This window comes from Mercenaria mercenaria, unplaced genomic scaffold, assembly GCF_021730395.1.
Source record: "Mercenaria mercenaria strain notata unplaced genomic scaffold, MADL_Memer_1 contig_3037, whole genome shotgun sequence".
Taxonomy (NCBI): domain Eukaryota; kingdom Metazoa; phylum Mollusca; class Bivalvia; order Venerida; family Veneridae; genus Mercenaria; species Mercenaria mercenaria.
The window spans coordinates 48,234-69,946 of record NW_026461140.1 but is presented as its reverse complement, the minus strand read 5'-3'; the positions used below and the strand labels follow the sequence as shown (position 1 = coordinate 69,946).

At 33.6% G+C, this 21,713-nt stretch overlaps 1 protein-coding gene across 1 annotated transcript in view; it reads right to left on the bottom strand.

The window, feature by feature from the left end:
- Window positions 1-1,447: 1,447 nt before the first annotated feature.
- LOC128552690 (uncharacterized) overlaps window positions 1,448-21,713 on the bottom strand; it is a gene marked incomplete at its 3' end in the record, with an annotated part of 37,347 nt that continues 17,081 nt past the window's right edge. The window contains exons 5-15 of the mRNA XM_053533732.1: window positions 20,506-20,583; window positions 18,945-19,072; window positions 18,238-18,324; window positions 17,451-17,552; window positions 16,532-16,627; window positions 14,119-14,284; window positions 8,732-8,896; window positions 7,949-8,019; window positions 2,609-2,693; window positions 2,189-2,245; window positions 1,448-1,504 (exon numbers count right to left, since the gene is read on the bottom strand). Of these exons, the coding sequence (XP_053389707.1) occupies window positions 1,448-1,504; window positions 2,189-2,245; window positions 2,609-2,693; window positions 7,949-8,019; window positions 8,732-8,896; window positions 14,119-14,284; window positions 16,532-16,627; window positions 17,451-17,552; window positions 18,238-18,324; window positions 18,945-19,072; window positions 20,506-20,583 (1,092 nt within the window). The remainder of the gene's footprint in view (window positions 1,505-2,188; window positions 2,246-2,608; window positions 2,694-7,948; window positions 8,020-8,731; window positions 8,897-14,118; window positions 14,285-16,531; window positions 16,628-17,450; window positions 17,553-18,237; window positions 18,325-18,944; window positions 19,073-20,505; window positions 20,584-21,713) is intronic.

Genomic DNA, 21,713 nt, shown 5'->3' with positions numbered 1-21,713 from the left:
GATCATGCATTGACTGTGGAGTGTCCGCCTTTTCTATTTTACGCAGTTAACAATGTACTCTATAAATTACATCATTATTACTCCTTCTAATGAATTATATGGTTATGGATAATCAACATAATATAATTTATATCTGCTATTGAACCCTTCTTCCGTGCACAAGGGTGTTTGTTTTGAGTTTAAAGACGTACTTACACAGTATTTCAGTTATACAACGGCGGACAGTTAACCTAACCAGTGTTCCTGGATTCTGTACCAGTGCAAAACTGATCTCTGCAAGTAACTGCCAACTTCCCCACATGAATCAGAGGTGGAGAACGAATGATTTCAGACACTTTTTTATCAAATCGTCACCGAAAACATACAATCCTGAGATCTGAGCTCTCCCTATTGAGCTAAGCGCACAAAGAATGGTTTATTCAAATTTGAACATTTGTTGTCAGCCCGATGTCTTACGTACACATGTTTTTGCGGACTGAAAAATACTTAGTTTTGGTGTATATATAAATACAAGTAACATGACGTAGGCAGTGTAACATAAAATACAAACTTCAAGTAGGAACAATCTTTTATAGATATATGTGTAGTTAACTGCATCAAAGTAAGTAGACTGAAAAAATAATTAAATTATCATTTTCTGAAAAAGAATTATTTGAGCCGAAAAAATGATCCTGGGTAAAATATTAGGAAAAAATGGAAACAACTCCGCTAAGACTTTATTGTAGGCTAAGGTAGCTATTGACCTAGAACCACATGCAAACTATGCACTTTTTACCTCTAGGCAGGGAAAAAGCATGCGTATATATCTGAACAGAAAATTATGTAAAGATCAAATAAATCAATGCCATGGGGAAAGTGTGGCATTTTCTGTGGTGAAATTTGTCAACAAACAAACGATTTGTTTTGAAAAAAGTCAAAACCCACAGAATTTCACAAGGTAAAATATGTTGAAAAGGCTACTGCTGGAAAGAGAACAATCTCTACTACCCATATATATGCGTCAAAGTATGGGAAAAGTATCTAGAAATATGAGAAAATTAAAGAAATCAATTTTAGGACAGTTAGATGCATGACTGTGTTATCATGCATAACATTTAACATAGATATATTACTTTTCCTCTGCACTGATACAACATGAACAGGATTAGGATTAACAAACGGTTAACAATTTCACTGTATAAACAGACTGTTTCCCTTGTGTAAAGAAGGCGTAGGGTAAGTCTCTACATGACGGAAAATAAGGCAGTCTATCAGTTACAACTTTGTATAGTAGGTGGTTTAACGCAAAATAAATATTTCTTGCATACTGAATATTGCTAACTAGTAAGTGATTTAAGCAGTGACACAAATTGGAAACCTTTTATCTATGGGGGGAAACTATGAAAACATGGCATTTATTTGTCATGACAAACAATGAGAGGGCAAAAAGTAATTTAAGATCCACTACCTGATTGGTCCTCTGTGTTCTTACTCATACTTGAGCTGATATTTTTATCTTCCGTTCCTGGAAGTTCAAAATATATTCCAGTGCAAGATAGTGGTTTAATATTGACCAGGTCCAGTTATTTTAAAGCCGTTACAAAACAGACTCGTTTAACACCATTTCAAATACAATTGTTTGAGTATTTTGTTGAAACCAAAACAATTATATAAAATTCTTCTTTGATTTGTTACTGGTAGATCATTTTGAATTTACAATAAGTATAGGTTCAGAGTAGAGTTTTCAAATGGACACAAGCTTGCCAAAATTTTGCTTTGAGCAATTAAGTCTACTGGAACTATAACCTTTTAAAATAAATATATGTGTAACCACGTAAAAGAATATAGACTTAGAATAATCATTATACCTGCCGATATATACTTTCTTTTATAGAGTAGTTTATTCAAATTCGAAACATTTGGCGTGGTGTTACGTATAAATTGTCGTGTGGACTGAAAACAATTTACTTTGATGTATAGATATATAATTATAAGTATCTAGAAGGAGGAAAACAAAGCAATCTAACAGTTAAAATATTGAGCAGTACATGGTTTCACTCAGAATACAATATTTCTTGCACACCGAATTTTCCTAAATAGCAATTGGCTTAACAAGTAAAACCCAATATATGGAGGATAACTACACAAAATTGGCATTTATTTGTCTTGACAACCGATCAGAGAAAAAAAGTAATTTTAGCACCAGTACCTGACTGGTCCTCTGTGTTCTGACTCACACTTGAGCTGACTTTTTCATCTTCCGTTCCTGCAGTTTCAAATGTATTCCAGTGCAAGTTATAATGGACAGCGTCAAGTTCTTTTAAAAGCTACATACAACAGACGCCATTTCAAATGTTTTTGTCAGATTCTTTTCATACAAAACAATTATAAAAATTTCTTTTTAAATTTGTTAATGGTAATAAACTTTAAAATTTACAACAGGCAGAAAAACACGTTCGGAGCAGAGTTGTCCAATGGATAAAAGCTTGACACAATTGAGCTTTTAGCAGCTAAGTCCATTGAAAATATAACCTTTTAACATAAATATTAGTTTAACCTCGTAAATAGATAATGTAATTTCATTCATTACACCTACCCCGTTTTAAGATAAACATATTGCTTCATTTACCTTTTGTAACGATAGGTACTATTTCTGTGGGAGTCTCGCCCTTCCCGAAGTAATATTCTCCTCTGGACTTGTCTTTCCAACGAACCTACAAATATAGGACGACAAGAACATACAACAACAGAAGTACCATTTACACATTGGACTTAATGTTTTCCTTCCCACAATTAATTTGATCAAATTCTGAAGTGACAATTAAATGATAGATATCACCGTAAAATGATTAATTTTTATATGACATGACAAGAAAAGTGTCAATGATAATATCCATACAGCGTTTTAGACACTATTATGTTAAAAATTGTAACAACTGTGGCATTCATAAATACTAGTATCTGTAAGAAGATCCGCTGGAAGCAGAGACTGCAATCAAGCAAAATAATAGCAGGCTCGGTTTGATTGAGTCTCTTCATGAGAGATAATGAAAAGTGCAACGTACACACCTCACGCACCGACCCCATCCCCCCTCCCGCACCCAAACTAAAGCTATACATTTGAAAGGCCGGCGGAAAAGAAAATACTTCAAACCTTCTGCTTCAATTTCTCAAACAACTGTGCCCAAAGTTCTTCCGTTATCGACAGATAAAGCCAATTCAACTTACGCCATACACAAACATAATACTAGTACATAAAACAAATTAAACATGAAAATGTTAATATACTAGAGCTCTAGTGTAAGACCAAAACACAGTGACTTTACTTCGTTTTCGAGACGTCAAACAGTTGATGAATATATATTAGTACATTGTAAGATATATGTATTCAAAAGAATATTAATATTAACTATAAGTACAAGTTGGTATAAAATCTCCATTTCATTTTTCCTGTCCGGGGAAGGGTAGGAATTAACACCGTTGTTTCAACAATATGGCGGACAGTTAACCTAACCCCATAGATTCTGTACCAGTACTAACCTAGTTTCAGTAAGTAACTGTCAACATCTACACATGAATCAGAGGTGGAGGACGAATGAGTGCTGACATACTCTTTATCAAATCGTCACGGAGAACATACGCCTCGAATTGGAATCAAAATCGAGACGTAGGTCTGCACCATTAAACTAAGCAGGCGGGTAAATTCTCTTATCACTGTTGAATACCCTATATAAGGCATTAATTTTCTCAATTTCAGGGAAGGTTCAGAAAAATGCGTGGACGTGCACAAATGCACTACAAATTTTGTCCATGTGGTTTCGCGCCGGTATTTCGTTTCTAAAACAACGCACGAGTCTTAATTTTTTCCAAGCCTGTCCAAGTCATTGACATAATAACTTTCAACTTCCCTCTTTCCAGCTTTATTACTTCCAGCTCCTGAACCATTAGCTTTAGTTTTACTTGGTAGACTTTTGTTTGTCCTGGCAATTGGGTTCAGCCTATAGTATTTTTTTAAAAGTTTTATCAAGAGCAGACATCAGCCTCTAACTTGGGAACAATCATACCCATAATAACATAACCCTTATGTCCGCGGACGTGGTTATGATATAACCATCTGTTATTTAGCTATGCAATATTGGACACAATATTACATACATTCGCATATATTAAGACACAGATATAACCAATATGAAACTCTTCTAAGCTAGCATAAGAAAATCAGGGTCAATATGAATACATCAGGGCTAATACGAGAAACAGTGCCAGTACAGGATTCAAACTTTTAAGAAATACGAAGACGACCAAGAAGATATTTCCACGTGGTCGTTGAGTGGTATATATGTAAAGTTTTATTTGAAAAAGGCAAAGCCACACGTAATACGTGCGGTGATATCATAAATTGAAAGTACGAAATATTATTGCATGACTCCTTAAAGAAAGCGCTAGTCCATATTTTTTTAAAAACTATGAAAATTAAATTTGGATTTCATGTAATAAAACACATGTTGCAATCGTTATGTACATTGATGGGGAGTAATCGACTCTATGTTGAAGAAATATAATGCACCTACGGGTCAATACTGGATCCCAAAAGTTACATATATGTACCGTTGGTGCAGATGCTATGGAATGATTCACTTTTACTACACCAACCCATGCGACTGTACTTGTCTTTTAAGACTATAAAAGCATTTGGCATTGCTCAATATCAAGGTCGGATCATGGATGCATTATGATCAAGCTCAATGCTGATGAAAGAGAAATAATAATAATGTTATATCAAAGCATAATTTCAGGTAAATTGTTAACATATCGAGGAAGGCCAGTGACTCTGTCATAAAATCAACTAAGTATGTGAGGAATCTCTGGCAGTGCTAGAATTAAACATGGACAAGGAAAAAACATATATACACTCTGCGCAGGACTGTATATCCGAATAATAAGAGATCAGGTCTACAAATAATAGGTCGGATCAGATGGTACTCATCCAGTGATGCAACCAATACCCTTATGAATTACCTTCTTACCACGCAATTATACTATTGTAATACGTTGTGTAATGGTATTCATAGTACCGTATTGCACAAACTACAACATGTCCAGAACACAGTAGCTCGCATTATAACTACGGCATCCGATCATAGTCAGATTATATTGTATTGAAGGATACCCATTTGGCTAGCCATAAGGTACAGAGTACAGAACCTCGAACACTCGAACCTAAATGTTTCTACTCGATCATTTCTCAGCCTTATTAACAATATGATAGAAGCTTATAGGCAGAGTAGGGACATAAGATCAAAAGACACTGTGTCATTAGTGCCAAAGTCTTCAACCTTGATATATCACAACTGGATCAACCATCTCAATCACTGACCAGACCTCACTGATAACGGAATATTGTTTTCTATTATCAACCACTTATGATCTGTAGTTTTGTTGGTGGTTAATTTTTGTTTTTCTTGAAGTTCATGTGCACTGTGAGGGGTCTCATATCTATTCCAAGTATACTAGTATAACATATATTTCCAATCAGAAGTAGATCTAGAAAGTGCCTGGAATGCTGTATGGGTGGCTGAATTGTATGAATGGGACTTTCCCTGTTTGAATTTCATCCTTGGTTTTAGGATGGGGTAGGACATAAGTAATGTTGACAGGTTCAACTTGAGTCATTTTTGCATATTTTGACATGCCACATTCTGTAAGTTTTTTTTTTTTGGTTGGGTTTAACGTCGCACCGACACAATTTAGTGAATGTAGGTTCTTATTGCATTAGTATTTAATCAAATGGTCCTGACTATTTTTTTTAGAGTTTTAGGGATTTTACCAAAGTATAATGACACATCTGATGATAAGGTTTGGCATACCTCTTTAATTTCTTAATATTAAAAAATATAAATTAATTAATACACATGACAAATCATATGGAAATATAGGTAGAACAAGAGGTATCTTTAAAAAAGATACACGACTGCATTCGTCAATGCACATTTTAAGCTACAGAACGTGCATGCACTCTGCACTTTTACATACGATCGGGTATTTATAAAGCAAAACAAAATGTAGTTTTTAATGTAAAATTTTCATGATTTCTTTTTATGTAGAACATATTTTACAGGACACATATTTTACATCATAATAATTATTATATTACATGTAATGATAATCTAGGAAACTTTGACAATGAAATAGGAACTAAAAGGAGAGGCCGAAACATGTGTGTGTGTGAGAGGGTTGGGGAGGGGGGCGAAATGACCATTTTTGAAATTGTCATGGGATACAAAATGACCAAAATGGGGATTAGTTGACTGGGGGACGAGTTGACTAGGATAAAAAATATTATCTATTCCATTCGGAAACCTGAGGAATGTTTTATCAACCAATCGAAATGTACAGTTTTAATTAGCTGTTAAATGACTGTCACCCCAGATATAAAACAGGAAGTTAAGATGAAATCAATACCGGCATGCGGCCGGAAAAATAGTGTATATCTTTGGAATATATAAGGAAAGGCGTTGAACTCAATTTACGTGGCAAGAAAACGTTAATGACAACATACATTAATTACTTTTATCGGAAATTATGTTTTGTTCTACAGTATGTGTCAGAATATGATCGGACAATATTTTTTATTTATTATTGTTTTGTTACTTGATTCACACTATTATTCTTCGCTATCTGTAATTTAGAATTTTTAAACAGATCAAGTTTTCTGCAGTAAAAATAGCGAAACCGCAACTAAAGCAAGTAACTAAATTTCTTTAATTCTATTGTAAATAAAAACAATAAATAGCTGAAATCTATTCACAAAAACGTATATAATTAGTATTTGCATAAAAATGATAAAAGGACAAACATTTACCTGAATAAATATTTACTGAGTGTGTTTTGTCCTTACCTTTCTTCAACTTTTCATAAACGGCAGCCAATTTATATACTTTTTGCCATTTTCATTTTTAACTATCTTTAACTTGAATTTAAGACACATATTTTCATTTTCTACCATGCTTGATGCTTGCAACACAATTAGAACGATTTTTTCACCGTATGCCTACACTTATAGTCTATGGCAGTAAGTCGAAATTATTTGGCAAATCGATCTGTTAAATGAAACAACAGAAAAATACCAATTACTTATAAGACGTATATGCAGATGAGTTCCTGTCTACAGAGCGCGCAGGTTTAGGAAGAGAATTTACATGAATTACATCAGTCTTATATATAAGGTGATAATATCGATTTACTTCTGTAAGATATATATAATGCTAATTCCTTACCTCAGAAGTCGGGTAAACGGTCAGAAGTCGACCAAATCAGCAAAAATAAAGCTTAGTTCGAAGTCAGGATGTTAGAAGTGCGACAGTTATACGTTCCGCTCTAGTATTACATTTAATTTTCATAAAGTCTACATCAGTAAAACCGTTGACGATATTATAAGACATTTGTTGAAATGTAATGCATGTTATTCTTACAGCATTTTAGGTGCCACAGAAAACCTTATTTTAGGCGTACAGTTATGTTAAAGAATTAATAAACATCTGTACATAATGCGTTTTCTGGATATAATGCACAAGTTAGTGTCACTTTTTTGTAGTTTATAATGTATATTGCTTGTTTCCAGCATTGCTTGAAAAAAGAAACTTTCACTGCTTTCGCAGAAGCCAGAGTATTAACAGATTCATAGCCCGACAAAACAAACCAGAAAACAGACATCAAAGAGTCTCAGTACATATCATTGAGTATATACCTTTTTCACCAGACACAACCGATGCGTTAAAATTGGTGTCTCAAAACAGTCATGTTATAACTTTTTAAATAAAAATGGTTTCAAAATTACCAGATTAAGTCTTCAAATATTATATAAGTCCGGAAATGAGTGAACAAAATCGATACTTAACTACAGTGGATAATAAACTTAGTCTATTAAGATGATAGATAAAATGAAATTATGTATCATAACTATAATTACCAAAACTTTTTCATCCTCCTCCGTAAATTTTATAACAACGCCAGTCTCTGTAGTATCGTCGTCAGTGTCGCCTTACAAAAGTAAAGAAGTTTAATTTTTTTTGGCTTCTTAAGACTTAAATCATGCTGTAAAATCCTATTTCTAAAGATTTACTAATTCAAGACAAACAAACTTCAGTAAAGGCAAAATAATGATATAAAATAAATAAACGTAATGTCTATGAATGAATGAACTTGTAATGCCACGTTTATTAGTCGTCAACCGTAACAAGTTCTAGGGTATACAAGCTACAGAGTACAAGAAACTCTTTTTTACGTCAGATACAATATTACAATACAATATTTACGACAAACATATATAAAACAGAAATCAACAAAGACAAAACATTTAAATGTGGAACTTTTCTGGAAATCACTCTACAAAATTGTACATCTAACAAGACAAAGTAAAATGTTTTCAACTGAATCTAACATTTTGCAGCATACTTGAAGTAAGAATTATAGCATGACGTCATACAAATATATAATTAGACGGAGTACTGATGTTCCACGTTCAAGTTTTATACTATTCATGCATGATATGTCAGTATCCAGTCTTAAATTTATGTTATGAATGTTCACTTCGTACAAAATATAGTACCTTTTTGAAATAAGTTATCAACAAAATCGTGAAATTTCAAAATGTAGTCCTTAACAAAATGTACAACTGAAAACCAAATGTTGTAGCAATGGTCTCACATTCGCCCTAAAATGAATAAACATGACTGAAACATGTATAAGCTACCTTTTCTGACTCTGATGCCTACAGCCAAAAGTTCACCGGGTTCTAATAACCTCTCTTCGTCAACAATCATAAGGTCAGACTTCTTACTCGAGCCATGACCCCATCGGTAAGCATTTTGTTTACCTTCTGCGTCCCATTCAACCAATACCCAAAGCTGATTGGTTTCTGTAATAAAAAAGTTATTCTCCTTTTCAAAGTAATTTGGTGCATGCATATTTACGTGAGGTTTTATTTTTTTGCTTAATTTTTTTCGTTTTCTATAAAACGAAATAACAGAGGACACATTCTGCAGTGGTAAATGTGTTTATTATATGCGAATGTTTATATTGGATTGAAAACTTCAAGAAGACATCTGGGTAGAACAAGCACACAACAAAAACAAAAATGTCGTGTATACAACATCAAAAAACAAAATGTTGCACATAAAAATCTCCAATTACAGTATAAAATTATGTATATGTCTTAATCATTTAATGAATAAACATCCCATAAAGTGTTCGTTTTGTACAGGAATTACATTTTCATGCACGGCTACGATTTTTTCGTCACTATAAACTGGCACTGTACCTTCGATAACATTTTAACAAACAAAGATAAACATGTAAGACCAAAAGTCGAGTAAAGATAAATTATATGGCCATCAACTGGGCGTTATCGTCGAAAATTCGAGTAAGATAAACACACCACTGCAAAATGTACCCTCTGTTATGTCAAAAAGTAAACAAATGACGCCATTTTGAACTGCAACTAGCATTTTTCTCGCCTAAAAGCAGCAAGTTACAATATACGTCCACCCCACTGACTAGCTTATGAGCTATTTTCCGCCAACGTTAGAAGTGTATATTTACTGTGTTACCATTATTATATAATTGTTATGTACAGTGTCTGTTTCTGTTATTGACCAAATTAGCAATGCTGCATTGTGGTGAATAACGGTGAACAGCAACTAGAAGGAAATGCATGCAAGTGATGATGATATTTATCTATATATATTGAATGTCCTTCCCGATTTCGCGTCCGGTCTGTTTCTTTGTTGTTCATGGATGGATTTGACCAAACATTTACCCAGAGTACCGAGCCAGCAACATTTTCATTGTTTTGTCGTGTTTGGTCACTTTTGGATTTTCCCATTTTTCTATTTTATTATCAGTAAAATTGTTTTGATATTATTAGTTAGAAAGGTTTTTGACGAGATCTACGGTGGGCATATAGCCTGACTGTGATTCCTATAACCCGAGGCGATATAGCCTGACTGTGATTCATATAACCCGAGGCGATAGCCTCGGGTTATATGAATCACAGTCAGGCTCTATGCCCACCGTCAGAAACCTTTATAACGAATTTATAATACTGCAAATTTGCGTATTTGGTCTAAATAGCAACGATTTTCCTTAGTTTGACAAATATTCCTTGTTTTTTTTAATTCCCCACTTGGTACCTCATTCCGCACCTTGTTTTTTCGTACGTGTCCGTAAGAGACGCGGAAACATACGAAGATAACGGTGGGTTTGCATTTATTTGGTTGCGGAAGAAATTGGGACTTGCAAAATGGAATTACAAATGTTTTAAGTAAATTTACAGCTAGTTTCGAGTTTCTCGAGTAAGAACTTGGACTGTACTTCTGTAGTAAAGGATAACTGAAGTAAAACTTGCATATTCTTTGAATCTCAGCTGTTCAGCCTCGGGTCACGTGTACTTTAAACCTGAACACGGAAGTAGAATGAATATGACATTGTCATGATGTGCACATAACGTGGAAATCTAGGAAAAATCAAATGTTAGATGTCAGGTCATCTAAGTGCAGTCAGATGATGTTATTCAACTTGTTGTGGCTGCATTGAACGAGAAGTCATTTCAGAAACATAATCCAGGAATCATAAGAGAAATGTAGGTATTTCAGAATATGGCATATGATTTAAAATATTCCTTTGAGTGGGTCAGTAGCTATTCACAGCTAATATTTAAATAAATATACCCGAATATAAACTTAGCTATTCATAGGTAATATTTAAATGAAAACACCCGATAAAATAAATTATGTAAATTAAGTAACATTATAAAATATCTATAAATAAAGAGCAACTATAAATAAAGAGCAGTGTTTTGCGGTCCGTTAACTGGAAGTTTTGCCTGTGTTCTAGCCGTCCAGTAACCGAACACATAGCCTGACCTATAGGGGTTTTCTAGCCGTCCTATAACAAATTTATTGATGACTTTTGTATTATTCTGTTAAAATATGTTACTATAACTAAAATTAATTTAGATAATAATGTGATTCGTTCATCTAACTAATATTTGTGTAAAAATGGTGCTGCTCATAGATTTCTGTCATTGATTAAAAGCGTTCCATTTGTGCTGTTGTTGTTATAATGTTATGTCAAGAAAAATTGACAAAAACAAGGTTCAAAATAAACTAAAGGTTGATACCTATCCCTCTAAAATCTGATTAATTTTTTAGAATATCTATGCACTTCAGTTGCATTTAAAAGCAATTTTGGAAAAACATACTTTGTGTGATCTTTGAAATAAAATATTCTTTTTATATTTAATTGCAGGTATGTATAGCAAATTATGATGATACTTTCTGGCCTATCACTGCCAAAGAATAACCTATTCACAGAACTATGGCACCTTTCACACATATGGAATGGAACATTTTTGTCAAGACGCTACTTAATAAACTCTGACACCGAGAATATGGCACCTTTCACACATATGAAATGGAACATTTTTCCCAAGATGCAACATAAACACTGACACCAAGCGTACATTACGACCAGTAGGACAATAATGGTATCATAAATTACACCATGTAAAAAACTCTTGTCTTCGGTATTCAACTACAGCCGGTCAGATTTTGGATTTAATAATGGTATTTCATAAAGTCACTTACAGGACAGTAATGTTGTCAAATTAACTGTGTCATATGACATAAGCCCTGCTAAGTCATTACTAATACTAAGTCTTGTCTACAAATATATTTATTGCTTTGACTTTATGATTTGATTTTTGTTGAAGAATATGCATAATTTCTGCAGCAGAGCCTGAACTCGCGCAATATTATTCTGAGAAAGAACAAATTCATAATTCTGGATGCAAAGCTTATTTCATTACATACACATAGTTAGATCTAATCTTAGTCAAACTAATCCGACGTATACAGTTTGTTTTATACTGTGGTGGTGCAACTGCAGTCACGCTGCAAAAGTCAGAAATTAAAAAGCGGCCACTCAGCGACAGTAAGCTTGTCTAGATCTAATATAAGAATTATTCTGGTAGAGGAAATAAATAAGTTCTTTAACCAAAGTAAAATTGAAAAGTGTGATGTTAAAAGATCGAAACAGTGATGTTACAAATGAAGTCACGATTCGATACGAAAATTGCATGTTAGTACAGTAAAACCTGCTTTTCAAAGCGGTCAACGCTAATTAGCAGCCAACCTGTCTTAAGCAGCCTGTTCTCATTTCCCAAAATGGTCATTTATTATACAAATTACCAACATAACGCAGCCGCCTGTTGTAAACAGCCACTTTTTCTAACTCCCTTGGCTGGCTACTTAAGGCAGGTTTTACTGTATGGTAAAATGTTGATGTATGCAATTCGCTCGTGCCACTTGGAGGAGTATAAATATCAGTATGTAATTCAGGTATTGATGTTTTCAAGCTTCAGTTTCATCTGTCGGTTTGTAATTTCTTTACTTTTCAAATATTACACATTATTCTAAAATTCTTGAGTTGAGGTAGTAGGAACTTTTATTCCAGATTTAAGAATTTAAACACTTTTAGACTGGTGTATCCGATGCCGGGCTTATTTTCATGTTGTGTGAATCTATACAGATATTTATGTCGAAAAAATGCCGAATTACCTGACGATATGTAATCACACGGAAATTGTCATTCCGTGTGTACTACATTAAGTTAATGATATATCTTAAAGCATTTATCATTATTATGACACGGTTGTAAATGATAATGATGATTATTGTTGTTTGAATTTACCGTAAAATTCATTATTATTTTCATTATTGACTTATTTGAAATTTACAACATTTACGCCGAGCACTAGAATACACCTCGTGGCTAGTCAAAATAATTCGACGTTCAGATTGTTTAAATTTTTGACGAGGCAATCTAAATGTCAAAACTTCGAAGGACCAAACTAATGGAAGATCAATGACAGTCATGTAAAGTTATTTGTTTTATCATTAGCGCATATTGGTGTGTAGACACGGTAAACGTTAATCATGTACAGTACATACATAGGTTTAAATCACCAGAAAATTTGTAATTTTGGATATTATTTGGAAATTTTTTACATAAATCATTGAGGAATTGAATCCACTTTCGATACACGTCAGTTTTTTTTTTAATTTATGGCCAATTCGTGACATAGGCCTAATCGGCAGTTGAACATATAGCATGCAAAGCCTCGATAGCGATGAAAATTTCATCAGAAATTGCTCCCACTATTTTGGTCTTTTGAGTGTTTGACGCGAGTGGGGATATTGCCCATTAGAAAAAATTACCTCAATATTTCCTAGGATTGCGTCAAATTTGTTGGACTAAACTCGCGGCAAGTGCTCTTCTGTTGAATTGATTTTGTATTGTGAATTTGTTTATAAAGAAAACTTCTGTTTAATTTTTTTGCTGTTATATTCATTTTTTAAATTTTTTTGTTGTCAATGTTTTTTTACTCCATGAAATTTGCATACTCAAGCTATCAGACTGTATTGTTATGGTTTATTAGAAATAAATTTATGAAGTGATACCATTTAGTTATTTGAATGTGTAATGAGAGTAATTCATTTTGTTTATTTAATAAGTTTATGCAGACTAAGCAGACTTATCTGCAGTGACCAGTCGTTTATGTTCCCGTTGTACACAAGCTTCAGTGCATCTTAAAATCGATTGGTGAATATTGCCATTATTGGCAAGAACAACATGACACGTACTGCTTTGTCTCCTATGAATAACTACAAAATGACGATCTTTCCAGAAAATAAACTTTATTTAAGGTATAGAATAACTCCATGATTGATATGAAACCATCTCAAAGAAGGGTAATCATTGAATTAATTTTCGAATCGAGAGACATCCGCCATTTTGTTTCTAATGTAAACTGAAAAATGGCCTTGCTCAACGGCCAATCAAAATCGATATTCACTTTCCGTATATACCGTCAGTGAAGAGGGGCCCGCTGAAGGGGAAATTCGCTCAGTGGGTATACGGTTTTATATAACGTGCATGTTGACCAATGAAAATCCGAGAAATTCATTTGCAGTATTATAATAGAAATAATTCACCAAACTGATACAGAAAAGATCAGGCTCAGTCAAGTTTGTAATGTTGCCCATTAGGTATATAAAACTTTACTGTTATTGTACATACTATCCGGGGAATGTCCGATGATAGTGCCAACACCATTGCTATCCTGGTCGCCCCACATCCAATTCCTACCCCGACGCACCCTTTTACCAATTTCTGGGTATCTTTTATCGTCACACTCCTTGTAGAAATCTATATTTCTTTGAGACTCAATCATCTTTTCTAGTTTCTTGAAAAGAAAACGAAATTCTTATGTAAGTTGTGTAAAAATCTAATTAAACATACTGGTGTAATGAGTTAGAAAATAAATATGAATCATGATATTTAAAACTGACCCTTCTATGTTATTATCAATATATCATACATCTGATACTGGTGAATATACCTGATAAACGCAACTCACAGCCCGTTCAGAAGATTACGACACGCACACGCACATGCACACACACACACGCACACGCACACGCACACGCACACGCACACACACACACACCAAAGACAAAGCAAGCATTATAAACATCTGATGGATCGGAGTGGGGCATCGCCATGGAACGGTCAGTGGCAAAACCGCCACTGGGAAGATTTAGCCAGTTTATGGTGAGCATCTAATCTCAATCAATCCCCAACAAGTTTCAAACACTCTTGCAAAACTCTCCTGAAAACTACACAAAACACTTTTATTTCCAAACAAAGGTAGTTGTGTATGCAAATAATCAGAAGTAGCAAATTGTCATCATTTATATTGTATTGTTAAACAACTGTGTTAAATAATCCTGAGAAGTCATTTCGATATGCTCATCATTATAATAAATCATAGACGATAAGAATATTGTAATTTTCTTTTTTGGCTCGTTTGTTCAATGGTTTTGATTCTTTCCCTTTATTTCATTTTATACAGGCATCTTGTTAATTGCTTGCCATATTAATAATCCTATACCATCACGAGGGCCGAGCCCGATGCTGGTTTCGTGATATAAGTGCCTGTCACCGCGTAAAGCACGTTCCTTGCATTTCTTGAATTGTTTATTTTAGACCTAAATTTTACTTCCGGTTCTTGGCGCGGCATACCATTTAACGGTTCTTACACACCTATTCCATTATTGACGTGAATTACAGGATTCTGTCCAGTATAATTTTGTTTTATTATAGAAATTCTAGTCAGGTTTATAATAAGAATTGTTGACTTTTACACTGTTATCAATTCGTCCTGGATCCAGTTGAATAATTTGGCGGTATGTCATATTATTTTCATAGAGAGATTTTATCAACAGAATTTTACAAACTATGTGGTTGTCGTCTGGGTGTTCTGTGCTTCCGGAAAATTTATCCTTAACTTTTACCTTTTAACATGATTTTCAGTCATGCAACATTTGAATAGCACAGTCAATGGCAGTATAATTGAATAAATGATATATAATGTATTTGATTAACATTCCCTTCCTTCAGTGTCCGGTCATGTTGGACGTGTCTGTTTCATACACTTGTGCTTCATGAATTACTGCATCTAAGGAGACTCAGAAAACTTCAAAAGGATAAATCTTCGTGTTTACAATGGATATATCATAGTAATATTCACATTTTCGTTTACGATAATTACGGCTTTGTATATCCTTTGAACTTTACCACACGGGCTATAATGGCAGAAATGTTTAAGGAAAGCAATAGATTGACGGACGTGTTTCATGGAATACTGTCTTTTATATTTGTTTCTTTGATAAAATATCATCCAGTGACACTTGAAGCCGCCATTTCCTCATGCTTTACATTTACAAGCAAATATCCAATGGTTGTGAAACTAATAACAAACAGGGAGAATATGTCATTGTCGTAAATATTTCACTGTTTCTTTTATTGCCAAAATAGATTTTAATTCATTTTGTGAATATTGTCATACAGCCTTTTGAACATTCTTTATTTCGTTTTACATTATAGAACTTGAGCTTGTTTTTTTTACAAAAAGTGAACAATGATCTGAATTATAAGTAAGTGTAATAATCAATTAAAAAAGTAATTCGTTCACATTTTCTGAATTTAGTGTACTTAATGGGCAACTGTAGGCCTACTTTCTTGGTTGTTCTAAGTATGTAGTTGCAAAGTTTAACTTAAAGATTTTACACCGTAAACTAAGTGGAGATCATTCTTCTTAAATTTTGAATTTGTGAATTAGCAGTTCCCCATATTTCATTGTATATTCATAGATTGACACAATACGATCATGTTGGTACAGAGCATTGTAATGATACACAAAATGAAATGAATAAGGAAAATGTGCAATAATTCGTTACGAATATGTGAGCAAAAAAAAATGACATATATCCCTGTATTACCTATTTTCGCTTAGTCCAAATGAATACATTCAGTCAAAATCTTTCTTTTGTAATGAGCAACAACTTCTGTTATCTAAAGTGCTTAATACATGCTAGCATGGACAAGTGGACGGACAAATTGGCTTTGATTAAAATAATAGACAATTTACTGAAATATCCGGAAGGTCTAGAAGAGATGATATATCATCATCGTCGTCGTCGTCGTCGTCAAGGGATAACATTTTCAACAGGGACAACAATCCAGTCTGAAAAGGCAAAAATATTACACAGTAAATGCAAAACTTCCATATTAACGCATATATTTCACAATAACATTGATCTAAATGATATGAAAACAACAGTAGTAAAAAGCTAAATTTAAACATCAAAATATATAGCTGGGTATTGTATCAGTTTCGTAAATAAGTTATATATGTAAAATATTTAGCTATTGCATAAACCATTACTATTTGGAAGCTGATATTATGAATATGCCATGACAGAAAATTAAACCAACTATGTATTTGTGGTTTTCAAAAAATGTCATTTGTAAAAATTAGAAGGAAAGAAAGAAGAATCGTGTCTTGGCGATAAATTCATAACTAATCAAGATCAAACTGAAAATATGTCCAATGTTCCTATTACTCGAGTTCTTTAGAATTGTGTAAAATGTCAATGGTACCTTATTACGTAAAAGGGAGGTCAATGTTGTCGAAACCTGTTGTCTAACAAATCTGCACTTTGACTAATGACTTTTGTAGTAATTCGTTTGAGAAGATCGTTAATAATATCAAATCAGGAGATCATAATAAATTTTACCTTTTTACTCCCTAAAGATCCGAGTTTCATCTTTCGAGTTTCTGAGGAACACTAAAAATATGATATATTATTCAAGGTATAATAGTCAGTTAAAATATGAATTTAAAATATATTATTTAAAGAAATTCTAATTTATATGTGTCACATGATACATTGTTTCTTTCATACAACGATTAGAATATGCTCAATCATTTGAACGGTTTACTTCAAAAGATTAATATGACTAGTACAATACGCTTGTTTTACTTTTCTTCAGACAAATAAACTTACTTCAGAAAAGTTTTGATATGACAATTCCTTTCCATCTGTCGACGACATCACCTTTTTATTCACACTAGCTCTTGACACAGACCTCAGAAACTCTTCCGCACGCTGAAAATATCAACATGAAATTACATGCCAGGTACGTTTTTAAGGGCAGATTTCGTCTTCTATTCCATGTTAAGATAAACAAACACTGGTCCACATCTCAAACAAATTGTACGTGGTAGAAAACGTCAATTTCTTGCAACACTGCAAACGTATATGCAAAATATGAAGAGCTATGTCTTTCAAGCAAACATTGTATTAAAAGATCGAGTTTTTATGATAATAATTGATTTGTCTACGGCGCATGGCAATGCAGAATTCGATTTGCGAAATGCTTCCATGGATTCTACGTTTGCTGTTTATTTTGAATAGAATCATACCAACTTTCCAAATACAATTTTATTCGCCTTCAGTTTAAAGTTGTTTCATGTGAGGCAAAAATGTACATATTCTTAATTTTTACTGACTGTTTGTCACACAGCGACTTAAAAAGACTGAACAACACATATCAATGGTTTTAAGATAGTAACTTACATTATGTTAAGAGTATAAACCATCAGCACAAAGACTACGTAAAAGTAGGTGGATTAAGTATGTAAGCAGCAGCTTTTAAAACTTTTATTTAACGATACTAAAAATCTTTCGTTCAAAGCAAATGGGCAGTTTTCTACGTAATATTGAAAGTCCTTTAATATTTGAATTGCTCAACAAAGAACCCTGAAATAAATAGAAACAATAACAGACATACCGAATCGCCCTGGCCAACATAAACACAATGTATATCCACTTGTTCCAATTTAATTCGCTTTACCTCTTTTATTATTTGACCTTTGGTCTGCAATGTAATATCGAATTTATGTTATTTGGATGATTAAAAATAACAGGAAAATGATGAAAATTGCTCTCTAAAACACAAAAGAAAGTGTGGCGGAGTTGAATACATGTCTATTAACCGAGAGCAGAGACAATCGATTAGGGCATGTATCGCAAGCAAAAATACTTAAAATATTGAATGATTAGCTATCGGTGTTTTTCTAATTATGACAAATCGAAGGCAATGAACGAGATAATATGAAAATGCATGAGTGGTATGGGGAGGGGCGGATGTTAAAATCCGACAGTGAGTCGTTCGAACAAAAATCTGTGAAATTGAACGATACTGGTTCACGGAGATATTGCTTCATATAAAAAAAGGTAAGAAGGACGTTTAGTTACGATGTTCTAATTCTTGACAATGTAGCACATTTAATGGCAGTTGTCAACCATTTGATCCTAAACGGTGGCAACTTTCCAGGTTTTTAAAGTTTCCAAAGGTTAGAAGCAACACACAATCTGCGCAACTTAACACAACTTACGCTGAGGGCAGATTTCGTCGTCAGTTTCGTTGTAATTACACTTAAATCACAATTTAATTAAGTCAACTATAAACTACGTAAATTAACAAACATCGAATACCATTTCGGTTGTATCAGGATTACCAATATCTTCTTCAGCAGAGAATGGAATTATACCAGTCGGCTTGCCGTCAGTTATAAAAATGATCTTTGGTCTGATATGGACATCATTTGCAATTGCAAAGGAAACTGCAAGATAAACAAAATATGCGTGCGCTTAATTTGGCAATATTTACATTCGCCCTATTCTTTTCCACTGGAATTTTTGACGTTCATTTCGTATGAACAACAAACGGAAAGGCGCGAAAGTTACGTCATCGCTGCTTATTGATCACCGACCGCTGTTTTGACGACGTCCGCGTATAGTCAGGGAGAATGTTCCTAAGATGACGTCGCAGTTGTTCCGTCTGGTGAACAGAATGGCCGGGAAGCTGAGTTTAAAGCTTAATGCTACAAATTATATGCAATTCATAATATTATATAGTTTACAAATGGAAAGGAAATATAATGTAAATATCTTAAATTAATGTTGCTGAAAGTCAACAATAACAGGTAATAAGTTTTAGTTTAATACTTTGTTTTCGGAAGTATGTTAATCACTTTATACCTCCCATTAATCAAGAAATTAAGTAATAATCGATCGAAAAATAATTTTCAGTTGCTGCTTTTCACATTGATGCTACATTATTTGAATGTATTGTAATGTATCATTATATGTTCTACAATAACCTTAATTTCATTGGCTGAAACCGCTCATCATCTTTCAAAATATATTTCATGTTTAATGGTTAGTGGGTTTTCCCAATTAAACATGACTTTCGAAAAATAGAATGGAAGTTATTTATTATTACTTTCAAGCAACAAATATTTGGGTTTTTTTTTTCATATTATAAAACAGTTATTGGCTCTTGCGCCATTGGATATAATGTGATATTCATCGGAAGATATTGCCCTCTTCCGGTAAATATCACATCATATTCAATGGCTCAAGAATCATTGTACATTATTAAATACTCATTTATAAACGCCATTTAGTTATAATAGAAACTAAAACATGAATAATTTTCCATATTAACTTTCATATCGGATGCGTAACGTCATTTTCATGCAAGTCTTTACATTTACATTTAAGAGTTCATTAACGATGATCTTTTCAATTCTACTTAGGCTTAAGAACAAATTTATATCATTTATATTATACTTACTGGTGTAGTAAATGTCTACAGAGACTTGAAGGATTTTAAATTTGAATCCATAATTTTGCAGCTTTATTCGTTTGAAATATTATAAAAATCTAAAGTCATCATTGATGGAATTTAATTGCTTGCATATTCAAATCGTCATTTTATCTCCATTGATCTGTTTGCATATAGTTTAGCACGAATATTTACAAACACATGTGGCAGAAAAAGAAACATTTTTCCACATCCTAAAAGAAGATGATTATTTCCTTATAAGTAAGAAAGACAAGTAAAAGACCGTCCGGGTTATATATCTATTGATCATCTTTTCTATAAATTTGTGAAGAGAAATTATAAAAATAAAACGCCATAATATTCTTAGAACTGTGGTAACATTTTAATAAAATTTATATCTATAAATAAAGTCTGTTTTTAACTTACACTTTGACGTCAGAGCCACTGCTTCTGCTAATAACAAACCCCCAAACATCTGTGTAGGGCCTGATGGTGTAAGTTTATCTGAAAATAAAACATCGCCTATGGAAATTCACGCAAAATGCCATTATGTTAGCCGTTATATTACTTCAGATTTGCTTTTGGATATTTATTATCACGAGAGAGAGCAAGAGAGAGAAACAAAAGTACCGCTTACGTGTGTCATTGCTCGTCTGTACAGGATAGTATGTAAGAAATGAGTTACGGCTCAGAATTTCTAAGTACAAAAAGGGTCATAATTCTGACAACATGCAGGTTAAAGTTATGGTTCTTGGCCTAAATAGATATCTAATAATGATAAAAATGTGTGCAAAGTTTCATAGCTGTAGCTCTTAAAGTTTTTGAGAAAAGGTGAATTTAAACAAAAAATTAACAAAGAAACTCAAATTGTCTAAGTACCAAAAGGGTTATGATTCTGACAAAAATGCATATCAGAGTTATAGTGTTTGCCTACACAAGTGTGCAAAGTTTCAAAGCTGTACCTCTTATAGTTTTTGAAAAAAAGTGGACCTAAACAAAATTTTCTCAGTACAAAAAGGGCCATAATGTTGACAAAATGCATATCAGAGTTATGGTTCTTGACATATGATGAAAGCAAGAGTGCAAAGTTTCAAAGCTGTAGACAAATACGAAAATGTTGCAGGCTCGGTTTGATTGAGCCTGTTCATGGACGGTAGTGGAAATGCATGCTACCGTCCACGCCCTCTAGCCCCGGGTTGAGCAGAACTCAACATTTACACATGCTAAAAGTACAAAAAGCAATTTAGGGACATCCGCAGATGTATTCAAACGGCGGTGCACATGGAACCTTCAATGATACACGGGTTGTGGCGTGTAATTAATTCCATGAAAAGCGGCGGTTGGTCCCCAGATAAAGTAATGGGTTTGCCCTAAACGAAAAAACAATGGGCTGAACTAAACACAATGGAATTTAGAAAGGGGATTTGAGGTTATGGGGCCTGCATATCACAGGAACTGTCAAAAGACAAAATTAAAAAGCAGGCACCATATCCAAGGGGTGATTATACAATACCCAAGGTTATGACAGCGTGAGTATTGGAACCACCCAGGCCGAAATGGTCAGGCCTAGAAACTAAACAGTACCATTAACACGACATAAAAGTCGTGCCGAACGATCTGAGAAGATCGAAATA